This window comes from Phacochoerus africanus, chromosome 10, assembly GCF_016906955.1.
Source record: "Phacochoerus africanus isolate WHEZ1 chromosome 10, ROS_Pafr_v1, whole genome shotgun sequence".
Taxonomy (NCBI): Eukaryota; Metazoa; Chordata; class Mammalia; order Artiodactyla; family Suidae; genus Phacochoerus; species Phacochoerus africanus.
Genome location: NC_062553.1, coordinates 29,969,768 through 29,994,641, shown reverse-complemented (window position 1 = coordinate 29,994,641; position 24,874 = coordinate 29,969,768). Strand labels below are relative to the sequence as shown.

General features: G+C 47.0%; 2 protein-coding genes across 3 annotated transcripts in view; one reads left to right on the top strand and one right to left on the bottom strand.

Moving 5' to 3' along the window:
• KLF3 (KLF transcription factor 3) overlaps window positions 1-19,888 on the bottom strand; it is a 35,953-nt gene extending 16,065 nt beyond the window's left edge. The window contains exons 1-2 of one of the 2 annotated variants that reach the window (XM_047799162.1): window positions 19,750-19,888; window positions 4,274-4,369 (exon numbers count right to left, since the gene is read on the bottom strand). In XM_047799162.1, the coding sequence (XP_047655118.1) occupies window positions 4,274-4,330 (57 nt within the window). In that variant the 5' untranslated portion in view covers window positions 4,331-4,369; window positions 19,750-19,888. Of the gene's footprint in view, window positions 1-4,273; window positions 4,370-9,774; window positions 10,561-19,749 lie in introns of those variants that run through there. The other variant, XM_047799163.1, reaches the window with a different exon arrangement.
• Window positions 18,809-24,874, top strand: part of LOC125137381 (potassium/sodium hyperpolarization-activated cyclic nucleotide-gated channel 4-like) — a 92,098-nt gene continuing 86,032 nt past the window's right edge. The window contains 4 exon segments of the mRNA XM_047798094.1: window positions 18,809-18,821; window positions 18,963-19,177; window positions 19,375-19,935; window positions 19,937-20,066. Of these exon segments, the coding sequence (XP_047654050.1) occupies window positions 18,809-18,821; window positions 18,963-19,177; window positions 19,375-19,935; window positions 19,937-20,066 (919 nt within the window).

The window sequence follows — 24,874 nt, the reverse complement described above, 5'->3', positions numbered from 1 at the left end:
AGTGTGTGTGTGTGTGTGTGTGTGTGTGTGTGTGTGTGTGGCGGGGGGGGGGGAGATTTTTCACTAAAATAAGGACAGGAGGATATAAAATACCTAAATCGTTGTTTTTAAAAATAGCTTTGAATTATGCATCAAGGATCAAATGAGGAAAAGACTATTTCTACCTTTCTTTAGAATCAGATACGCTACAAGGGGAGAGGCCCAAAATATACCGCAATATGAATTTGAAATAGATTTAAACTTAAGTATTAAAATAGGCAAAAGCAAAAGAGGCACAAAGTTTGCTAACAAAAATTATAAAGTAGGTACAATGAGGGTTTAAGGAAGTAACTGACTATAGGAGGAAAAAAAGAGTTCTCCTAGTTCTAAAGTTTAACCAGCTTGATATAATTTTCTAAAGGGCAAAAGTTCTGGTACGAGAAACAAAAACTCCAGGAAATGGGAGGCAGTGTCCATTGTTTCTACTCACCGAAATGTAGCTTCTCCCTTCATTTCAGCCCTAGTCCTCAAAGGCCTCCCTGTGACCTAGATTTTAATGCCAAGTTATTGGCAGCTACATAGGAAGCAAAATGAGGACATACTTCTATTGCTGTCATTGCTGGATTTTTTTTTTTTTTTTTTTAATCTGTGGGGTGAGTTTAAGGAAAGCAGGAGTTTAGAACCTGGGAGATGTGCAAATTTAATAGGAGTCTCAGGATTCTAAAGCCATAAAGAAAGATCCACACGTAGAGAGAGGTTTTCTACATTATGCACAGTTTTGCAGGGCAGTCTGCCCTCCCGCGATTGCCCCCACCCCCTACTGGACGGGAGGTTTCTAAGGCTCTGGGGGTACAAGTGGGGGTCTGCTGGTCCCTGGCACAGAACTGAGTACACTATTAACTATTTCCAGTTCAACTGCCTCACTTAAGCGTGAAGAAATGTGGCTCTTTAAACTGTCTACCTAGCAAATTTCACAGCAGTGTTTACCAGAACCTTCTGTGAGGAGTGTTTAATTATTTGGGTGGAGCACATAAGCCACTGCAAGCAGCTTGCGACAGTCTGGTTCTCCACAGGGTAAGGGCTGACACACACGGCTTGCTTGGGGTGTGCGCCTCAGGAGGATATACCCTGTCAGGAGTTGCTTCCTCTCGGCTCCAGACCATTCCTCTCTTCTAACCAAGCAATGCAAATACGCGTGGCTGCCCCATCGAAATCTGAATGGGAGGCAGGTACGGATGAGGCAGAAAGGATGCCTCTGGCCCCTGCTGGGCATCCAGCCCCCCACCCCACCTCCATGCACACTGCTTATCGGAGGAGCCCCCTTTGGAGGAGCCCCCTTTGCTGGAACAGAGCAGCCTGCAGACAAGACGGAAGCAGGGGTCTCTCCCACTCCCGACCCCCACCAGGGCTGGTAATGGGTTTACTTTTCCAGAAGATCCGTTATTAAGAACAGTTCTGTCCCTGTGGTAACATGCATGCAAGTGTTCAGACCTTGCTGGTGGCTTCCTGTCACTGGAGTGGGAGACGAGGGTCTGGCCCAGGTGCTCGACCAGCAGTGGCTGAAGGGAGGCCTCCGCGAGCTCTGGGAGCCAGGTTTTACTGCCGACAAGGCCCAGGATGATACCAGTTCTTTGTTCTCGAAAAAATGATTTTAAGTGCCATGCGGACAAAGGTCTGGATAAATTTTCCAATGCTATCACTTTATAGGAAAGTGAGAATTACTAGCTTCTTACTTAGTGGGACATAGTTTTGGTGAGCTTTCCATCCCGAGATGGCTTCAGTGCATGGCTCGACTGCACGAAACATGGGTGAGTCTCTGTTTCACTGTTCATTAAAATGAAAAAAATGTGACCGTCCGTGACAGGGCAATAGCAAGTCAAACGAATCGTCATACTGAGGGTGGGGTTCCGAGTGCAGGAAGGCGCCCAGCATTTATAAACAAACTCTCTGGAAACAGCAAATGCCATGCCCCTGCATGCAAACGAAAGCAGAAGGCTCTCTTTCTACCAGGCTCAGCAAAGTCAGGAAAAGTTTCTGTTAGAACAGGGCAGAGAAGCTACTGATTTTTAAGCACTTCTCAATCTGTAAGGAGCCTGTTAGATGCCAATTTTCATTAAAGGAAAAGAAAAAAAAGAACAAGCAGTTTCTTTAAGAGTAAGCTTCCTGGACGACCAGAATAAGAAAGAATAAAGAAATGTCTTTATTTCTCACTTCCTGAATTACATCCTTTAATTTTCAGCTTTTGGGGTAGTGCATGGGCAAGAACAAGTCCTTTACTGTGCATTTTATGTACACCTGCCATTTCGTATTTTACAAATAATCATCTCCAATTTTACATATAAGGAAAAATTAACTGGAGGCTCAGGGAGCTGTGGATGGTTTTGCCAACATGGCATTGATAGCAAGTAGCAGAAATCCAGGGCGCAGAGGGGAGGCCATACTCTGCTCCCTAGTGCTGCACCTTCGTAACAGGATGGGCCATCCAGAGTCTTACCACCTACCTCGGGGCACAAGGTTGGGTAGGCAGCACGAAGGCATCTAAGAGAGCAATGGCATTGCCTCGCTTTCTCTCAACTGTAACAAGATATCAAAGAGGCAGACTGCTTCTGCTCTTCTCACTTTTTAAGAAAAGGGTGGGAGAAGTCACTAAAATGTTTCTATTCAAATAGAGAATTAAACCAAATCTTCTTACGAATGCCTCCTGCTTGACATTTAGAACATTGGCTTGAGTAAACAAAGACCTCACCGTTCAGGTCAAAGGAGAAATGAAAAAGGAGAAAAGGAATAAAGGAACCATAAATCAGGTCTTACACACTCCACCTATGAAGGCGGGAAGGATAAAATTTGAATGTTGTTATGTAAAATCATCACAGTGCCCCTATTCCCCAGATGTTTGAGTTACCTGAGGCTGCACCGAATTAAGAAAAGGGAACTTCGTTGTAAGGACTGAAACTATCTTTTGGTGAAACAACCTTATTAAATTCTCTAAGTATCAGGAGAAGTTGCAGACTAAGAGCATGAAAGAGAAAAAGACGGTGAATTGCAAAAATACTTCTCCATATTTTAACTCCATGTATTCATATAAGTTATAGCATTACAAGCACAACTGTTACTTCGAATTCATTTTCTTTTCTTTTTTTTTTTTTTTCCCAGTGCATGCCCCTGCACTTCAATTGCATGGTGCCAACTTCATTTTAGATTTAAATTAGGCTCTGGTGCCACATTCTCATGCTTGATTAAAAGCACTGGAAGTAAACTGAACAGTAAAATCCATCACCAATGGTCCTGCATCATTTATGAAATAATCACATCCTCCAGTACCAAAAAATCTATTCATAGTTCATGGATATAATTAATGAAGACACTGTATACATTAATTTTCCTCCAATGTGATCATACAATAGTGGGAAAGGGGTTGATGAATATGACAAAACAAAGAACACTAGAAATCAATTTCGTTTTTTGATTAATAAAGTTCTTATTGCTCTTAGTCAGATACATGGTTATCCAGTTAGCGTGTGGGGAATGTAAATGTTATTTCCTTCAAGCCACTCTGACTTAACTTTTCACTATACACAGTGGTAAACACTTCACCGTTTAGTATTCTCCATGGCAACTCCATTCCAAGGGCCTCAGAGTGACCCCCCGTGTCTTGTATAAACAGTTTTGGCAGGAGGCTCCACCGCCAACGCATAAGGATGATCTAATTTTTGCAAGCGTGTCATTACCAACCTTCAGATGCCCAGCTCCAGCCAAGTTTCTTTCTCCCCCTTGTGAGTGTTCTTCCAAGCCCGTGGAAGAAAAGAGCAAGACAGAGCTGGGAGTGTGTTCCTTATTTTGCGTTCACTAAACCAGACAGATTCTCTCAAGTTCAACCAGCTTTGAAGTCAGACACTTCCGCTGTCACCCATGTCCCACCTTCACAGCACTGGTGTTGCCCCTATCTAAACACCTGGCCTAATTACCGGGTCCCTGGTGGCCGAGAAGCATGTACAGGGACCTAGCTCACAAGAAGGGTAGCTTAGCACGAGAGTGTCAAAAAGACAATGACCCTAATTCCCTTTTCTCAGGGAAATGAAATTCCACCCTGGCCGCCAAGTTCATTCTTTGGCTAGCTTCTCCCCCAGTCACCTGGCAGTCACAGCTCCATGTGGCTGCAACGAGTTTAAGCAAATCACTTTATTCTTAACTGTATTTTTACACGCAAAAGGTCCAAGGAGCTTCCCACCCTCCACCCCCAAGTTATGACCACTTAGAATAAATAAGAAGAGGGGTTCGATTTTGGAAAACTTACCACCGAGACAGGGTCCATGGCCTCTTGCTTGACAGGGACTGGGTCAAACATGAGCATTCTTTTAATTATGCTTTCTAGGGTGCTCGGGTATTTGGCCTAGAAAACAAAACAAGGTGTCTGTCTAAGTCTTGAGGTTACTTTAAACATAAACTAGTAAAAATAAAATAGACCATTTCTCACTCCCCTTCTCCATTCCTTCTTCTTTCCTGCCCTCGGAGAGGCTGGAACTTATTCCCCTTGCCTGTGAAAGATACCATTTTATATAATTTACACCAGATTCCATGGTCATAACCATGTGAAAGCCAACTGCCATTTCTAACTCAAATACGTAAACTCTGACGTTTCTGGAACAATAGGTACAGCCCCTGCTGAGCAGCTAAGCTTGCTGAAGAGTAGGTGCAGCTCAACGGGAAGAGGGAAATACCTTTTCTTTCCCCCTTATGCTCATTTCAGAAAAATCAGGAAAACAAAAACAAAAACAAAAACAGGCAGGCAGAAGACAACCTAGAACTAACTATCGTGGATATTTTTCTTCTCATTCCTCCAAACCCTCTTTTTAAATAGATTTTAGCATGCATGGTATATGGTTCCCATAAGTTCGCTTGATGATTTCCTGGGAAACCGTTTCTTTTTCAGTTACATGTGGTTCCACACCATCAAATCCGGCGCCACTGTGTGAACCCATCAGATTTTTAAACATCCCTTTTATGGGGCACTCAGGTTTGCTTCCAAAGTTTCACCAGGACAGAGAGCAGTGAGCATCTTGACACGTATATTCTCCCGCACATCCCTCATGACCTTTCAGGATCAACTGTGTCAAGGGGAATTCTTGAGTGAGAAGCACGCACATTTCCCCAAGCATTTGCTGTATCACCCAGCAGATACTCTTATCATTTCCATCCATAAAATAGAACCCGCTTCCCAACGTTTCTACCAGCCATATGTGTTATCATTAAAGAAAAAAAACCCTCAAGACGTTGCCACTCTGTTCATATCAAAATGGCGAACTCTTTTCATTCCGCATTGATTGAATTATTAATGAAGCATCGTTTTCTTCTTTATTTAGCATGTACGTTTCCTCTTTTGCGAAATGCCTACACGCAGGTCTTGAGCTCCCCCTTCCACCTCTTACTGTCTTCTAAGCACTGTGTATATAGTTAGGCTATTAGCTTGTGTTCACTCCAATTTCTCCTCATTAGGAAATAAGCCAAGCTTGAGCTTGCAAAGAAACTGTCCATTCTGCTCCCGTTTGGTCTTTCTCTTCTTGTGTTATGCTCGTGTTACCCCTTTTCTCCTGTGTTCTGGACTAGTTTCACTGCTAGCGCTAATGCACATCAAACCCACTGCTCCTCACACGACAAAATATGCCGCGTGCTGAACATTCAGCCGCATCTCATTGGTCACGGAATCCCTGCCCGTGTGCTACCCAGAGCTTCAACACCTTGCTCCAGGGTTTACCTCCTCTATCCAAATTTGGTTGACGTGTCCAGCACCTTGGTGAGAAGTGAGGTTGTTAACGATGAACAACTTCGAGATTGAGTTCTACCTGAGAAAGGTCTAGAAATCCCTAGGGCTAGATGACTTCCCGTATTTCCGCATTTAAACTCCTCATCCCCACCTCCATGGTAGCAACCCTGCAATGAGCGGTCTCCACGCGCTAGGGGGTAAACGAAGCTATCTTCACGCACAATTATAAAAGCAATACTGTGTAGTTCTTGGGCCTCCCTGCTCTGTTGAAGACACACTGCCCTGGGTCTCATGACAACACGTGAGCATCATCATGAGCGCAAGAGAAGGCCCTGCCTTCAAAATTCTATCTTCCTACATCACAGGGCGTATTATAATCTACGAATGCAATCTGATACCAGGCTGCTCAAATCAATGGTGCTGCCACCCTCTTCTGTATCCCAGCAAGAACAGACCCACAGCCAGTGAAAAATGGATGATTTCATAATGAAGGATGAAAACCCCTTTTGTGTCCTGGGATCTATTATTAACCAGTTCCCAGCCTAGCAGCTGTACAGATGGATATGGGCCTAAGAATTGCTGTCCAGGGCCCCAGAGCAGACTGTAAACAAAAGATGTGAGATCGCCTGCTTATATCAATGAGGGCAGATAATTCAGCAGCCTTGACCCAGGGCTGGCCACCCTCCCCCGAGCCTTTTAAATTTAATTTCCTCTTACAGATGCATCCACTTCACTAGACAGTATCTTGATGCAAATCCTCCCCAACAGAGGCACCCATATTCTCAGGAGTATAAAGAAAGAGACTTGGTCTCGAGACTCAAGCAGGAGATCTGCACCCCATCCCTGCCACGGAGTGGGGAAGACTTTTTCACATGTGAAATGCAGAGCGGACCTCCTTTACCTACTTCCTAAAACATGTACCTTCAAGATTTTTATAGAAATCAAATGAGATTAAGACAAAATAGAAAAAAAACCCCAACAAACCAAGCTCTTTTGCCCCCTAAGTCGTTCATATCAATGGATATGCACATATTTTTGGATTGATATACTATACACACAGCACTCAATTGGTTGACTTCAGGAACAATGCCAGGTGTCTGCCTCCTTGCTACGATCCCTGGCCTTAGAGGTCATGCTGACCCCACCACTCAGCTCATAAAGCCTTCACTGACTTTTGCAAATGCCTATAGCAATGAGTACCGAACCCATTCAGAAATGAACTACACATTAACCTGGTATGGCTTGTGTCATTTACAGACATTCATTAAATCCCTTTCGTTCTTTAATTTTTACGTTTGAGTTAAATTTAAGGAAAGCAGTGCTCTGAAAGACCTACTCTTAGAAGAAAAAAAAGTGTCCAATATAAAGCATCCCTTCTAACACATCTTTTTTCTTCTGTCTTTTTGCCATTTCTTGGGCCGCTTCCGCGGCATATGGGAGGTTCCCAGGCTAGGGGTCTAATTGGAGCTGTAGCCCCCGGTCTACGCCAGAGCCACAGCAACACAGGATCCGAGCCGCGTCTGCAACCCACACCACAGCTCATGGCAACGTTGGATCCTTAACCCACTGAGCAAGGGCAGGGATCGAAGCCGCAACCTCATGGTTCCTAGTCAGATTCGTTAACCACTGCGCCAGGACAGGAACTCCCCGCTTCTAACACATCTTCATTCATTTCTATTAAATACTTGTAAGGGTTTATTTGTCCAGAACTGTACCTCCAAGAGTAACTCAATCACTGATGATGGGAGAGTTCTCACATACCAGTATTTCAGCTAATAAATGAAGAAGTAATGACAGAATTAAAACACCTTATTTTGAAACATCTAACTAAATAATGTACCACTGGACAATAAAAAGTCTGCAAAATTCAAATAGCACTATGAACAGAACCAAACTCGCTCTTAACTCACATGCTTAACAACAGCACTTTGCTCCCAATTTGGTAGCTTCTAAAATGACTGATTATACTTTAAGTGACAGTCACAGGATTTGGAAGAAGACATGCTATTAAAACAAAAAAACAAAAAAACCAAAAAAAACAACCTTAAACAAGAGCTGCTTGGGAGTGGGGGCAGCTTTATACACACTGGTGTGCTCATTTTTAAATGTATTAATTTAATGATTAAAACTTTTAATAAAAGCAAGAGTGAGAAGCTAAGCTAGAAAGAAACCAAATTTAGGAAGAGAATCAAACACATTAACACAAATCAGACTTTTATTTATTTGTAGAAAACATTTAGACTCTACCTACTGTGTCCATCTCTGAATAGACCACTTTTGTGGCTAGCATTGACCTTGTCTTTGGGTTCTGGTCTGGAATCCGAACAGAGTAATAACTGCAATGTCCCCAAAGGGCCTTTCATATAACTAGGAAGTAACTCATGCACTGGAAGAATTGGGGCTCCTAAACTTAGTGTCTTTTGTTACGCATGGGCAACTCAGTGCTCTGCGGCTATTACCATCATGTTAAAAGAATGCTAAGTAAACTACAAATGCTGTGGAAAATCTATCGCTACACAACCCTGACAGCAGACTTAAGTAGAACCAGTAGGTGGCGCACTAAAACAGGTATAAAGACTAGGACCCAGGCAGTAAACTCAGTTTGCCAAAGTCAGGGTCTTTAAAACCTATTGGATTTTAAACATGCTCAGGAATTCTGTTACCATTTTATGCGGGTTTCAGAGATGAGGAGGCCCCCAAATGTGGTTCCGTTTTTTTCTTACAACTATTTTCCAAACATTGAACACACTGACCTCTTAGTTGCGTTTAATTAGCTTAGAAGACATACATTCCAAACTAGCAATCCCGGGATAACAAAACTGCACTTACAAGTGGAAAAAAAGGGCAAAACTGGTTAAAAACAAACAAACAAAAACCTTCTAAGTTATCAAGTTGCCTAAAAGCAAAAATACAGAAACATCACCATTGCCACAATAATTCTCCATGGCTGGAGCAAATGTCATCTTCCCCAACTGTGTTCTCCTGGGAAGGGCCAATACAACTGAATTTTCCTCCAGAAGGAAGAAACAGATTTGCCTTCACACTCTCTCTACTTATACTTCTGGCTTCACCGATGTCAAAATAAGGGTCAGATTTTCACTAAAATGCACAGCCACATGTTTTTATCTTCAAAAGCTTTGGTGGATCATTTCCATGAAGTTTCAGAAGCAATAGAGTTCTGTCTCCCAGGTCCTTTCCAGCCCTCCACGAGACCTACTTGACAGCTGCTTTATGAGGGTTCAAATGAGCTGCAAGAGCTCAGAAATACACACAGGCCTTAACGTCAGAGGAGGTTAAGGAGGTTGCCAGCCTCCTTTGAAAGTAGCTTGTCTTGAAGCTATAGCTCGTTTTATTACAGAACCGACCTTATAAATGACTACCCCCCTTCCTTAGAAGCATGATGCAGAGAGGGACAGAGAGAGGTGTGGAGAGAGAAATGCGAGTAGCTGAAGCAAAGTTTCTTGGGTAATCTCTTAGGATTTGCTTCTGACATTCTCCCTCTCAGCTCCTGGTTAATGCACTCAAAGGGTTCTCCTCCAGCCCAGCCTAACCCTGCCGCTCCAGATCACCTGCCTCCTTCAAAGCACGTCTGTTTCCCAGCCGACCTCAGCCAGGTGTAAGGAGAAAACCCAACACACCATCTGGAAGTGCCCCCTTTTCAACCCTCCCAAGCGTTTGGATGTTAAAGGAGGAAGCCTGTGCCTTCTCCCACCCCTTACCCCCCCTCCCCCAAAAGGAACTTCAGGGAAAAAAGAAAAAAAGCAAATAATAACAATAATAAAAAGTATGAGTGTGTGTAATTCGTGGTCAGAAGGAGGATCAGGGCGGGCAGGCAACATCCCAGTAGCTAAACTTCCTTTCCAAAGAAACTTTCCTTTCTTCGCTTCGGTGCCCAAACTCTTCCAAGAGCTCCCAGGAGGTGAACATTTAATGGCAGCTCCCCTGGCCAGAAATACAAGGGCCTGGGCAACAGATGGAAGCAGGCATGTCTCAGTTGGAGCCTGCTTTCGGAACAGCCCAAGGCTGGCACCTACCTGGAGAGGTGTCTCGTTGTCATGTCACTTGGTCATTTTCTCCTACCTCAGTCTTCTATGGTTGGTTTGAAAGGAGAAAAAAAAAAAAATTCCATGTCCATTTCTCAGTCCTGGCCCCTCAGAAATTAGTTATTTTGCATCAAAATGTTTTGTAAATGGCAAAGAAGTTAATTATTTAGTTTCAGATTAAATATAATGATCCATGAGCAAACAATCCGCCCTCTCTCCTCTCTCGGCTAACAAGCCACCCAATTTTACTTTCCTGCCTCCACCCATCTGCTCCACCCTATGGAGGGTTGCCAAGGCAGTCCAACTTGTCCAAACAGGACATGGCTTCAGATAAGATTCTGCCCACACCCTGTGCTTCGGAAAGACCAAGTGAAGCAATTGATTCTGCATGTAAATAAGGACAGGTGCAAAGGTAACAACCAAGCAAACTCCCTACACATTTTCAGACTGGGGCCTCAGGAGAGTGGGGGGAGGGGGTGCGGAAGGCCAAGCCCATACCCTGTAGGTAAACTCTCAAGTTCTGTGCCACCTAGTTACTGGTACACCTCACCTTTCAGAAAGAAATTTTAGCAAACCCCGATCATTGTCCCCAGGCAGGTTACATCCTCCTCCGTTTCCTCCTTCACGCTCTCTGACGGATTTTGTCTTTTAGTTTTGAGGGCCAGCAACCCCAACTCGCTTGAAAAACACCCCTGATGTGTACTCCTGCTGGGTACATGTCTTACAAGGCCTGCTCAGCCCTGACAATTCTCTTCTGTGAAGCGTTATATAATCAAATCCAGAAGGGCTGCGTGAGGCCACTGCCGGCCTGCCTGCCGCCTCTCCTCCGGGTGCCCTATCACTGGAGACCCACCCCACTCCACCCTAAGGGGCCTCCACCCATGGGGCCCCACCCTGCAGGGAGTGGGAGGTTGGGAGGGACCAATTGGCTCCAGTCAGCTGCCAGTTCCTGGAAATTCCGGCCTGAGCAGAGATGGCTGGAACCTTGAAAATAGCCAGAAAGAAGTGGGGGGTATTTCCTCCAGCTCCTGAGGATGCTCCATGAAAAGTTTATCTCGGAGCCACAGAGCCTCTGGATGTGGACGGAACCCTGAGCTAACACCGCCCTCTCCCTTCAAAAGTAAACAAACAAAAAAGCACTTTGAACCGCAGCTGGTAAGAGAATGAATTCAACGTGTCCAAACCCAAATCCTCCTCCTCGCTCCTGTCCCCCAAAACCTGCCCCGCCCCCGACTTGCCTTTCTGGCCACTCACCATGGAAACCTAGAGGGCACCTTTTAAGCCTTCCTCACCAATTTTTCTCTGCCTTTCTACTAGTGCCGCCCTGGGCCAGGCCCTGGGTGCCCTGGGGCTGTGTTACTGGCACCTCCCCCCTGCTGGTCCCTGGAGCATCCAGGCCATCCTGACCACCCCCACCCCCCCCACCCCCCGCCCCCAGGGCAGCCTACAGGTCTCAAAGCCCTCTTCTCAGCTGGTCTTTGCCAAGCTCCCAAAGCTTCCTCCCAGGGGAACCCCGGGACTTGCAGAGCGGGCTCCAGCACCGATGCTCGGCGGCGCCCCCTTTCCTCTGCTGCCCCCTGCTCCACCAGGGCCCTCCAGCCGGCTGCCCCTGGTTCCCCTTCCCGCCCCCCAGGGCCTTTGTTCATTTTCGGCCCTGATGCTGGGCAACCAGCATGGAATGCCCATCCCCTTCCGGCTTATCTAAATCCTCCTAATTCTTCAAAGACCAGCTCAAGGCCCTCCCTGCTCTGTGCAGCCAGCTGATTGCTCCTGGTCCATCCAAGGCCGAGGCCACCCCTTCTTACCTAGGTAGGCTGGGCCTTGCAGCTTCCCAAAGGCTCTGCCCCAACTACCATCTGGATTGGGAGCACCTGAGGACAGGGGTGCCTCCCTGCTCCCCCCAGAAGATCAGGCGTTCCACTACATTTTTTTTTTATCAGGCCTAAGGAGCGAATGAGACAGCACCCAGCCCACAGGAGTGCCAGTCACTTCACTTTCCCTCTGAATGCACTTGAAACCTCCCTTAAAGAAGTCATAGGGCTGAGGGGGTCTGACCTAGAGGAAACCCATCAAACCAAACTTCCTCAAAAAAAGGTATTGCTTCCAACCTGAACCTTGTCTGTTCAGGGTCCTCCAGAGACCGTACCACCATCACCCTCAGTTTTTTATTACCCGCCCAGAGAGATCTTCTAAATAAGTCTAGTGACAAGGTCTCTACTCTGTTTTAAAACCTAAAATGGGAGGGGGGGAGACAAGAGAAAAGATGCAATTTCAAGGAGGGTGAGTGTGTGTGTAACTAAACACTAGGCTTTTGGGGGATGTTTTTATGGCAACACTCAGGGCATATGGAAGCTCCCGGGCCAGGGATTGAATCTGGCTGCACCCCTGCCCTCAGGTGCTCCCAGGTCCAGATGGTAACCTATGCTGCAGCCATGGCATTGCTGGATCCTCTAACATCCTGCGCCAGGCTGGGGAGCGAGAATCCGATGCTCTGCAGCCACTCCAGCCACTGTGGGTCAGATGCTTAACCCACTGCAACAGAGAGGGAACTCCTGGTTTTCTGTTGTTGTTTTGGCCATGTCTGTGGCATGGTTAAGTTCCCAGGCCAGGGATGGAACTCATGCCACAGTGGTGACTCTGAGCCACAGTGGAGAGAATGCTGGGCCCTTAACCCACTGAGCCACCAGGGAACTCCTTGAGTGTTTTTAAGGTTACTCCTATCAACCAAGGAAAAGCCAGGGACTCAGTGATGTCACAGTTCTCCTACTGGTTATCACCACCTCCATGACTGGCAATCTCCAGGTACTGTTCTTTCCATGGACTCTGTCGTTTCATGCCTATGAGGTGGGAAGGTACTACACCTCCCCATTTCGCTGAGGAGAACACCAAACCGGGGAGGTAAAGTAATCAGCCCAAGATCACACAGTAGTTAAAGCTGTAGAGCTGGGGTTCTAACTCTTAAGTTGTCTGACTTCAAGGCTGATGGTGGGTGGACTTGGCCGGCCACTCTACTGCCTCCCCTGGCAGAGGACAACACACAGAGTAGGATGCAGATTTCTGCAGATATGCCTGTCCATCCGGGATCTGGAACCAGGGGCAGTGTATTTACAACTCCTCCCCACGGGCCCCTGCTCTCCCTCTGAGTGCATGCTTGGACGCAACATCAAAAGACACATTCTGAAGGCCCCAAATTAGGCTACTATTCTTCCTAGCCAATGCACCTGCAATTGGTCCATAAAACCGCTCAGAAAAAAAATTGGCAGCTTTACCCAAGTAAATACGGAAATCCTCACAATAACTGTACAAAGGTGGAAGGGTCAGGTCCTCATCCCCATTTTAGAAATGAGGAAACAGAGGAACAGAGGTGAAATGACTTGCCCAAATTCGCAGAGCCGGTTGGAGCTGCAGCCAAGAACAGAAGTGTGTCCACTGCAGACCCAGGGCTCTTTCTGTTCTGCTTCAGACTGTGCTGGGGGGCCCACTGTGGGTAGGATCATCTTACACCTGGGTCACTCCTCAGGTGACAACAAGGGTGTGGGGTGTGGGCGCTGCCACGCTGGCCCACGTGAGGCAGTGCCATGGGGAGGTTCCCGCGCACAATTACAATTTCAAAATGACTTTTCAGATTAGATCACTCTGGACCTACTCCATCCTGTGGCATAACTGAGAATAATGACTGTATGCAATCTGAGATTAGCTCTAATGAGTAGGTGCTCAATAAATACTTGGGAGATGAATAAATAGATGGATGTCAGGCTACCCTTCTCACATGCTAGGATAACACGAAGGGCAAGGGCCCAGAGTGACGGTCCACCAGGTATCGCACGAGGAATCTGAAGCCAGCCTGAAAGTCATCTTCTAAAACCTAAAAAGCCAAGTAAATAGGAAAACTTGCCTCGGGAGGCTTGGGGGATAAAAAGCCCTTTGTTTGGAGAATTAGGGGGAACAGGAACTTGAACACGCTAATGAAAGTGGTTTGGGGGTGCAAAGCTTTGCAAGGTGCCATGGGTGTAAACGTCAAGAACAGATAAAGGAGTGGATTTCAGTGATTAGACTCCGAGAACAGGAACTAGGAGAACAAGAGCGTATGGGCCAAAGAAGACAACCCCCCACACCTGAGCACAGGTCACTCTCCAGGGTAGAACGCACCGACCTCGGTGTCCACTGGATGGCTTCTGGTTCTGGCCAAATTCCACAGATCCAGGTTAAGACCAGCTCCAGGCCATCCCTGGAGATCCCTAGGCCGTGCAGAGACTGGCAACCATCTCGGGCGTGTGCTGGGTTAATCTGGGCTCTTCGAGGTCCTCCTGGAAGGGGGCTGTCTCAGGAAGCATCCCCTTCCTGAAAGAGGGGAGGAGCCGGACCCAGGGTTACAGGGAATGCAGGGGCTGAAGGGCCACTGAACTTAAGACAGTTGGTCTCCAGCTCCCTTTAACCATTGGATGGGAAAACTAATAATGTATTCAGCCTGCATGAGTGTCAAATAGCCCTAGGAACCTGCTTTGCTAGAGAAAGAATCTTATTATTAAATACTCTGACCAGTAGATATAAAACACACTGATAATTCTTTTTAATGTTCCACTGAACTGTGGTTAACGTTTCAGAAAAAAACACAGAGTCAGTTAAAAGGAGACAGATACATACACACACACACATATCCTTAAAAATACATATATACATATATATATATTGCTGTGGGAGAATATAGTCCTAATTCTGGTTCAGAAAACTGTCTACAGCCTTGTGTCTCTTTTATTACCACTAAATTTCAAGGAAGGGGTGGGGGGAGCAGGGCTACCTCCTTTAGACAATGCTCTCCCTTATCAGGGCAGACTGCTGTCTGGTTTCCTGTCTCAAGCGCTGGCCTTACTGCTTCAGATGAGAAACGGGGTCTAAGAAAGGGACAGATCAGCGTTGAAAATGAAAATGCTAAACACCATCGCAACCCTTCCCTTCCAGCTTACTCCAACGTGAATTCTGACGGGAGTATTACATATTAGCAAACCAAATATTGATTGTTTTATGTCTCCAGGTAGTTTTTTTTTTTCTTTTTTTAAGCTAGAACCATTGGTAACTAAAGCACTTTGGAAAGAAACCCAATTTCCAGGATAATGTGATTCCTGGCATTTTAGGGATGAGGCTGCTTGTATTTACTTATTTTTGTTAAACGCAACTGGGTATGAAACAGAGTAAGAAACACCACCTAAGAAAGCTGTTCATTTTATAGCACAAACATTGATTTGGACACACAAAGGGGGTGGGGGATGGAGATTAAATGGAATTGAAGGAGGAATGATGATTTACCCGGTTAAGAGAAGAAACTATTATCTGCCCCCTCCCCACCCTCTGGCACCTGCTCTTTTTTTTGGAAATTATAGTAACTATAAGACAGGTACCATTTTCCCCCAATTTTTTTTGGCCACACCCACAGCATGCAGAAGTTCCAGGGCCAGGGATTGAACACATACCACAGCAACAACCCAGCCCCTGCAGACTAGGCGGGATCCTTCCCAAGGCACCGCAGGAGAACTTCCCAATTGTTTAGCTTACATTTAAAAGCTTGTAGGATTCTTCCTGATAGAAATATATTCGGTCTTAATCATCTCTATTAAGCACCTCCCTCTTCCTACAAATAGGGAGGACAGAATGATTTGGGTTAAGCCAAATAGACAGGCTACCCAATCTAACTGAATTGTTTACAACTTTGGAACTAAAAATTAACAAAACTGCTTCGATTTGGGTTACTTATGATTTTGGTTTAAAGACCTCTTGTCCTATAAGCAGCTTATTAGTATTTCAAGTTTGCTTCCTCTAAAGAAGAAAGGAAAAATGTGATTAGAAGTTTCCAAAATTCCCTTCTTTTCTTCATGGAAGGTTGTCAGTATCCTATTACTTGACCCCAGTAGCTTTCTTAATATCATCTTGTGTATTTCCTTTTTATCCATCAAGAAAAAATGTGGTGGGGTGAGATGGGAGAACCAAAGCACTATTATCACTTTGGGGAAGAACGGGCCTGATGTGCTACCTCAGCAACTCATTTAATTAATTCCATTCGGAAAACACAGTAGATAATTCCTTTAGATTTTAGAGAAAATCCCAAAATAAGAAGTTTAAAAAAGAAACTTGCCCAAAGTTTTCTTTTCCAAGCATTTCTTTAAAACTTTCTTTCCGGAGAACCAAGAGGGGAAAAAAAAAAAAAAAGTGTGTCAAAGTTGGTTTTAAAGAGTTAACCCAGCAATGTGCTAACTCACAACTGACAGAATACATCAAAAACGAGGGAGGGGGAGACAATGAGAAAGCTGTTATTATAAAACAATAAAAACAAGAGCATTCTCCTTCTGTTTTCAAAACAGAAGGGTAAACATTTCCAAACTATCATTAAATAACCTTATTCCAGTTCTCCTTTTCTTTTGAGCTTTTTGTCTTAAACCAGCTTGGAAATCAGATGTAGGGTAGTCAAAGCTTTGCCCTTAAAAAAAAAAAATTTATCCTGGCCTTTAAATCTTTGTCTTTTAAGAAGAAATAATCCTGGAGAGCTCTCAGTATCTCTTCTGTTTTGTTTTAATACAAGATTTCTCCGTTAAAACATAAGCAAGACTTTCTGGTCAGTCTAAATTGCAGAGACTGCTTGAGCTCTCCATCCCATGAAGCCTCCTACGCCTTGCCTGTCCTGTGTGAAATGCAAGGGCGAGCCCCATCTTTCAGATAATGCTAGGTCTTCTAAACTGTAAGGTGGTAACCCTGTCCAAAATTAACAGCTTCAGGGCAAAATGCCTATCTCAAAACCAATACTCTATCCACCTCAAAGCAAGAGCGAAATGCAAATAAAACAAACTCCTTTAGGTTTCTAGCCAATATGCACCCACATTTCTTAAAATCACAAGTTGGCCATGATAAACTTAAAGAGGTAAAAGTATTTATTCACCCATATAAACACACTGGAAAAAAAGGGTGTATGTAAAAAGGTTAACTGACTTCTCATTATGACATAACACAGGCATCTTAAGCAATCACAAGTGTGTAGAGACATGATAACTCCCTGGGTGGGGATAGGGAGTTGAGGGGCAGGGACCATGGCCTGGTCTGGGCTACTGATCTACCAGAAAACAGCCTGAAACAGGAAAGAGCACACATATGCCACTTGGAATGTATGACGCAAACCCCAGCCTTGAAACAAAGAACAGGAAACAGCTCTGCTGGCTGTGCTGGAGAGAAAGCACAGAGAAACATTTAGCCGGCCCTCCCTGACCCTATATTCATGAGCAGCTGGAGTTTTTTAAGACAACAACAGGGGGGTGGAGGTGTTTGTTCTATGGGTGTGAATAATCACACCAGCTTTATACAGGGGACCTGCCCTATTTACAAATAGGAGCTTCCACATACAGTAAACATAAGTGAACATGTGATTTTATCATAGTCAAGCAGCAGAGACCTTCCTAATTAACACCAGCCTCCTGCCAATTTCTCTTTTCTTTCTCCCCCATCCCAATGGCTGGTCTTCAGCCACCAGAGAGAAATTCTGGGTTAGGGTAAAGACGACTGTTCAGCCTCAGAGCATCAGGAGGCAAATGAAGAGAGAACACTGCTGCTGAGAATTCAGATGACACTGGGGTCACCCCACACAACTGAAGCGGGACCAACTCTACAGAACTAAATTCTAAGACAAAAGGTGTGGAACATCTAGAGTCACCCTAAATTTCCACTATCTTCCTCAAGTGCAGACACCTGCACATCTGTTCTCCATGTACACACGTCTACAGAAATCCACCTTATGAGAATGTGATTCTGTTCCTGATATTTCATTTAATCCAAAATTATTATGCAATCTGTACAATAGACTATCAACATTTATAAGACGTCTTAAAAGGTCTACTTTCCTTTAGATATTTTTAAGGTAGCAAAATCCACTCATTGTCCTTTTCCCACTATTTCTCTTTTATTGCGTTAGCCAGGACTGCTGAACTCAGGTTTCCATTAGCAAGAGATTTAAGAATCTGTATGTAGACACTAACTACAGGTTAAAAAAAAAAAAGAAAGAAAGAAAGAAAAAGAAAAGAAAAAAAAAAAGGCATCACTGTGTCCATAGCAACCAGAAGATTGGGTTTTAATTTAGAAACTTTGCAGTGAAAAAAAACAATAGCTTTCTCCAAAGCTATGTTGCCATGTTTTACATGTAACAAGGTTCTGTGGTCTAAGCAGCTACTTTTCTTTGTTATTCCCACTTTAGGATTTTTATACTTGCACTCTCATGACTTCATGCAAGCAGAATGCTTCTTGAAGACTATCTTCACTGAACTCACCCACAGTACATTAGACTGTTTTCTTCTAACAGTTCTGCAGCTAACCCCACAGACTGTAGAAATTGAGATATCAGCTTCTCTAGGGAGCTTAAATTAATCAAACATCTCATTTCAGGATTCTGTTAACAGAATAAGGTCAACTCCCATACTCCATGCTTCAAGCCAGGAAAAAACTCTTTCAACCACTCTTTGTTTTAAAAATACTACGAACTCACAAAATTTTGGAGCTGTTAATGTTATCAGATTGGGTTTTCCCTAAAAGCAAGCCTTCTCCTGTGCTAGGTGGATCACTCATGGATTTCCCAACAAAAATACTCCACAAATGCATACATAAAGCACTCAGAAAAGGACAGCACAAAATTGTTCTGTAGAATAACCTGTAAGGAACAACTACCCTATGCCCCCACTTAATTTTGCTTAATAATTAGAGATACTAAATTAAAATGAAGTCATAATACCACTCCATACTTTTCTCCATATACCAGACTCTTGTGAGAATCAATATATTTAGTGTCTTGGGTGACATTAATGGAAAGATGTATTCTGAGTTTGTAAAATGTTTATTTTAGTGAAATACAAGAAGGTGAGCAATTACCAGTTTCCGTTTAACCTGACTTAGAAAAATGAAAGTCCCATGCGCATATTCTTTATCTAATATTTTTGTATACTGCTGTAAAATTTAAAGCAGAATCGAGTGTTCCCTTTTATCTGCCAAAGAAGTCGCTATGACAATTCCAGGTATTGTCTGCCATCTCCAAGAAAGCCCTTCCGAGAAAGGCTAGGTCCCAAAGGTTCGGGTCCAGAGGTCCGTCCCTCGGTCCCCACCGGATCGGGTCCCTAACGCTGCAGGCAGTTGCCTAAGGCGTTCTCCGCCACCAGCCACGCTGCAATCCTCGCTCCAGACACTGCGGCAGGTTCTCTCCGTGCCCCGGAGGAGGTCTCTCCAAACCTGGCCAGCTCTTTCTCCTGCCCCCGGGGATCCAGACGCCCTGGCAGCTCCCGGGCTCCAGGACCGAGAATGCGATGCTGCTTCCACTCTCAATCGCCCCAAGTTTCTTCCCAGAGGGCCTGCTCCAAGTTTGCTCCCGCCGCTGGTGAGCGGCAGCGCGCCCCGTCGGCAGAGGGGGGCGGCGGGGGGCGCAGGCGGAGGGCGGGGAGGGGGGAGGGCGCGCGGTGGGGGGGGGGACCAGATGGGGGAGAAGGGGGAGGAGCAGGAGCGCGCGGCCTCTGTGCTACCTTTCTCCAAACAACGTTGCCACACGCGGAGAGCACTGAGATTTCTGGGGCTTAGGAGGGAATCGCGAGAGAGCGCGCGGGCGGCGGTCGGGGGACCACACAGGTGAGCCCCCGCCCGCGCCCTATCCGGGGTCGCGGCGGGCGCCACCGGCCTCGCTCCCCGCACCCGCCGATCCGCACGGTGGCTCTCCTCAATCCCACACTTTCCACTGCTTCACCGGGGGCCCCTCCGCCTCGCCTCCTCTACCCCACCCCCGGCTGCGAGGAGCTGTTGCACTTTCCCAAGCCCACGGGAGCCCCCACCTCCGCGCTGCACCCCCCAGCCCATTCACCGCGCCCTCCTCCCCCCAAAAAAAGGAAACCAGACGAGCCGAAAACAGGGGCAGCGGGAGTCGGGGCGAGAAGGAAAGGTGAGGGAGAGGGCACTTACTTTTCGAGGCGCGGTGCTGAGCGCTGCAGGCGAGAAATAAAGGCCCAGACCCGGGCTCCCTGGAGCCCCGCGGATGCAGTGGTGTCAGCGCTCCAGTCCTGGCGGCGTTGGCTCTGGCGGCCGCAGGGGACCGGGACGGGGACTGGCGCGCGTGCGGCGGGCGCGGCACAGCTCGGCGGGCGCTCGCGCTGCGCTCCGGCTCGGGCCCCGGCTCCGCGCGGCTCCGCTCCTGGCTCCCCTCTGGCTCCTGGCACCAACTCCGGGCAGTCACATGACGCCGGCGCCGCTCGCTCTGCGAGCCTCCCGGGGCTGGCGGGGTAAGTAGAGGCTGGGACCCGGGGTGGGAGGGTCAGGGAGGGGAGAGGGAGCCGCCGCGGCCGCCCGGGCTGGGCGGGTCCCCACCCACTTGGGTGGAGGCAGCCGCCGGAGGGGTCGGCGGAGTCACTCGCGCAAACACGCACCCCGCCCTGCGCCCTTCCCCCGCCACCCCCGCCTCCTGCGCCGCCTCCGCCCCGCCCCGCCCAGTCACCCGGGGACGGCCTGACAGACACTCATTATTCCCCGGAGCCGGGCGCCGCCCCGCCGGCCCAACCTGTCCCGCGAGGCGCGGCGCGGCCGTGGGGCTGGGCGTACGCGGCGCGGCCCCCGCCCCCCGCCCCGGAGCCCCTGCCTGGGAGTCCCCGCCCGCACCCCCTCCCGTCGCCCTCCGCCCCGGAGCCCGCGGCCCCGCCCGGCCTGGACCCGCCGCCGCGCCGCCGCCCGAGCCCGGGGGGAAGGAAGGGCGGCACTGGCCGCTCCGGGCGTCACAGGGCTGCAGCCCGCTGCGCCGCTTCCAAAACACACAGGCGGGCTCGCGGGCGAGCCGAGGCGGGAGACCCGGGCCGGCCGGGGCCATCAATCAGCCAGCTCCGGCGGGAAGGGCGGCCCCGGGCGCGGCGGGAAGGGCTGGGCCCCGCGGCCAGCGCGGCCCCTCCTGGGCCCAGCGCACACAACTCTCTTAAAGAAAAAGCTGAAAAAGGCACCGCTAGGGAAGCGGCGGGTGGGCCGGGGCGGCGTCGGGAGAGAAAGAGCGGAGCGGAAAGGGAGGGCAGCTGGGGGACTGCAACCCTAAAATGGTCCCGCGTTTCCAAGGTCATTCGCCATCCTCTAGAGCGCTTTCTTTGTGCCTTGGGGCTCGGAGGCCCCCGTGTTGTCTTCCCCACGGGGGTGCGGCCCGGCTGGTGGTGCACCGCCTACCGGGACTTTTCTTTGAAGGCCGGGATAACCCCCCCCCCAACCCCACCGCGAACAAACTTCCCACGGGCCGGGCCTGCAGCTGGAGCGAAAAGGCGGCCGGACGCAGCGGCATTTGCTCAGCCGGGCCTGTCGGAAAACTTGGCAAACTTGGGTCCGGATCCTCCTGCCCGGAGGGAGAACTCGGGGCGAGCTGAGGGCTTGGCGCGGCGGCCTTTCCTTTGGTGTCGCGTCCCTGGGACTGAGCACAAGCGTCCCCGGGGCGGGTGGCGCCGGGCTGTGGGGGGGGGGGGGGGCTTCACTGGAGCCTGGCGGCGGCGGAAACTCACTTTCTGTGCACACCGGACTCCTGGGAGGACTTTGTAGAGCTTGGTACCAGATTCAATGCTTTTTGAGTTTCTTTTTAAACAGTTTTAATGTAAGAATGCAATAAAAAGAACAAAGGACAAATTGGTTCAATTGTTTTAGTCCTGTGTAATGTTTAAAAACGCCCCTGCTGCAGTCTGTGGCTTGTTATTGCTTCAAGATGTTTTAAAGCCTCTTCAAGTTCACCATTCTCACTTTGATGCTTCATCCAGGCATGGTACCACTTAAAACGTAGAGATACAGTATATTCAGATACACAGTATTATAAAATTAGTATGGGTAACCTCACTAACCTAAGTGAAATTGCTTATTGTAAAAAGTGCATATACTTAAAAGCCCACGTGGAGAACACCCAGAACTGACACTGGTTCCTTCATATGCCATCATGCTGTCCCATAAGATTAATGTTTAAAATGTAAAAGAATGAGGGTTTCGTTTGTTTGTTTCAGCAGAAGATAAGTGTAAGGGAAAAAGTTGGATTTGTGTCCTTTACTAATTTGCTATTCATTGATCACTGACGTCGTTAAATGTCTGATTGCATGCCTTAGATTTGCATTAGCTGGAAAAAAATATTAGCGGAGCTTCTGTTGTGGCTCAGCGGGTTAAGGACCTAATGCTGTATTTGTGAGGATTTGGGTTCAATCCCTGGCTTTGCTCATTGGGTTAAGGATCTGGCAGACGCAGTTCTGATCCAATGGCACTGTGGCATAGGCAGGCAGCAGTAGCTCCAATTCGAGCCCTGGCCAGACTTGAATTACATATGTATGCTGTGGCCAAAAAATGAAAAAAGAAAAATTTAGTGATGACTGCTGTGGCCAAAAAATGAAAAAAGAAAAATTTAGTGATGACTGATGGACATGTTTTTGCATTTCAGTGCCTGGTTCATAGTAGGGCTTCAAAAAATAGTCTTTGCTCCGGGGACACAAAGTAATGAAAACCTGAAGCCCATAGACCATGTTTTTTATGTTGCCCGTGTGAGTGTGGACCCAAAGGCAAAGAGGGAAGTACATCTGTCTGAAAAAAGTGACTCAAGATAAGGAGAGAGTGATCCTAATATGAAAGATGCGGGAGGGAGGAGAAAAGTCATCAAAAATTTTCCTTAATGAACACATTGTGTTCTGTTCCCTGCGCGAGGCAGCTCAAACATAACTTGTACAAAAATGAATCCACCCAGTAAAGGACACCACCATCCCTCCAGATGCCTGAACCCTACCAGTCCCCAGAGGTTGTCCGGAACTCCTCCCCCTCCTCGCTGGTCACAGCCCTGCCACTCACTGAATGTTGGACCTCCCTCAGTCAATCCTCACTCCTTGGCCACTACCCTGGTCCAGCCTCTGGCCACCATGTCTTCCTAGTGTGGCTGAAGTGTGGGTAAGGGGTTGGAACAAAGGATAGGCATGCCTTTTTTCTAAAATGCAGACCTAAACATGTCCAACCCTTCAATGGCTCCTTGCAGGATAAAGTGCACGCGTTGACCTGGCCTCCACCCATCATTATAGACCCATCTCTCCCTCTTCGCCTTCCCGCTCATCTCTCCAGCAACCTGTGCTTCTTTCTCTCTTTTGCTTTCCTCCAGCTCATCTCCCCACCTCTGGCCCTTAACACATGCTCATTTCTGTAGGTGGACTAGCCTCCCCGCCTGCCCCCCCCCCTCCTGATTTCCACTCTCATGTCCCTAAACTCTTTACATGTTGATTTTACTGACATTTTCAACAAAATTTCTCTTCTCTTGCCACCATCCCTCACCCCACCTTTGGACTAGTGGAGGTACTCCTTCTTGGCTCTCTGAAGGGACCCGGGTGTCACCTCTTCTAACACTTTTTATTCTTTCTTGTAATTGACTGTTTAGCTCTCTATGGCACTGAAATAGAAACTCTGTGAGGCTCTGGACCTTGTCTTTTTAGCAAAATCATATTGCTATAGCCTAGGTTGTTCAGTGAATGTTTGCAACATGAATACATGTGAGCTATGAATTGAGAAGAAGTCATTCAGGGTGGGAAATGGCCAAGAACTGTACCTTTGAAAGAGTTTTTAAGCAATAGAGGGAGATGGTGCAAGTGGTGTCTAGGTCTTCTTTTTTTTTCTTAACATTAGTACAGTGCCTGGCACAAGCTTAGGTGCTGGATAAATCCATAAATCCTGGGTCAATGAAATATCTGAAGCTTGATCCCGAAGTAGTTGCTTCACTCTTGTGTTTTGAGAACAGCAAGCCAATCAGGTGTAGGTTTGGGGCAGCATGTGCTCAGGGAAAGATACCCCTCCTGGATCTACTCTCGGTCAGTGAGACATGAAAGGAAGTGTTCTGGTGCTTATGGGAAATATATTTATTCCTGCTAAAAGGAAACTCTTTCAAGGGTAAAAACCCCCAGACCTTCTTGGGAAGTTATATGAGGGTGTGATGCTTGAAAGCTGTGGCAGCCATCTTATAATCATGAGGGGAAAGCAGGGTTTCAGATTTTCATACAGGTGGCTCTTTCTTCACCATTAGTTTTCAGCTCAAAGATTACCTCTTTAGGGATGATTTCTTTGCCTACATGGTCTAAACTCTCCCTCCCTTACGCATTCAGCGTCTAGTTGTCCTTGTTTTGTTTTGTTTTGTTTTTTCCCCTCTCCCTTTAGATCATGGGTTTCATGAGAGCAGGGCCGTTGTCTTCACTCCTGTTTCCCAAGCTCCTGTAACAGTGTCTGGCAAATATAAGGTGTTCCAGAAGTATTTGTTGATTAATAGATGACAGTGAAACAATGACCCTATGTTGCAACTGATTCAGAGCCTGGTGGACCCAGGCCACTATAAACCTCCACTGTGTCTTTCAGGGCTTCTATCAGAGTTAGTCTCAGGCACTCTCTTTCTGATACACAAACTCATATTCTTGAGATTCTTTCTTCCTCTTCTACGCTCTTTCAGAGCTTTTCCATTCTTTCCCCAGGAAAGCTTCTCTACCTTATGTGATGATGGACTGTTATGAAAGCAGAAATTGTCATGGGCTTGTGAGATCATGAGCAACACAGACACATCTACCCTAAAGGAAAACAAGCCATATGGTTTTTTTCCTCCTTTTGTTTTCTCCCAGCTCTATTGAGCTATTATTGATCTATAACATATGTTAAGTTTAAGGTGTGTAATGTGATTAGATACACACACACACACACACACACACACACACATATATATTGCAAACTGGTAACCACAATAAAGTTAGTTAACACCTCCATCCCCTCATATAATTACTCCCCCCCCCGCCGGCTTTTGGTGGTGGTGATAACATATAATATCTTCTCTTAACAATTTTCAAGTATGCAGTACAATTTGTTTATTACATACATCATGCTGTGCATCAGATCCCCAGACCTTGTTCATCTTATAGCTGGAAGTTTGTATTCTTTGCTAACACCTCCTCATTTTCTCCCTTTCCCAGCTCCAGGCACCCACCATTCCACTGTTTCTATGAGTCTGACTTTTTGAGATTTTACATGTGAGATCATACAGCATTTGTCTTTCTCTGTCACACCTATTTCACTTAGCATA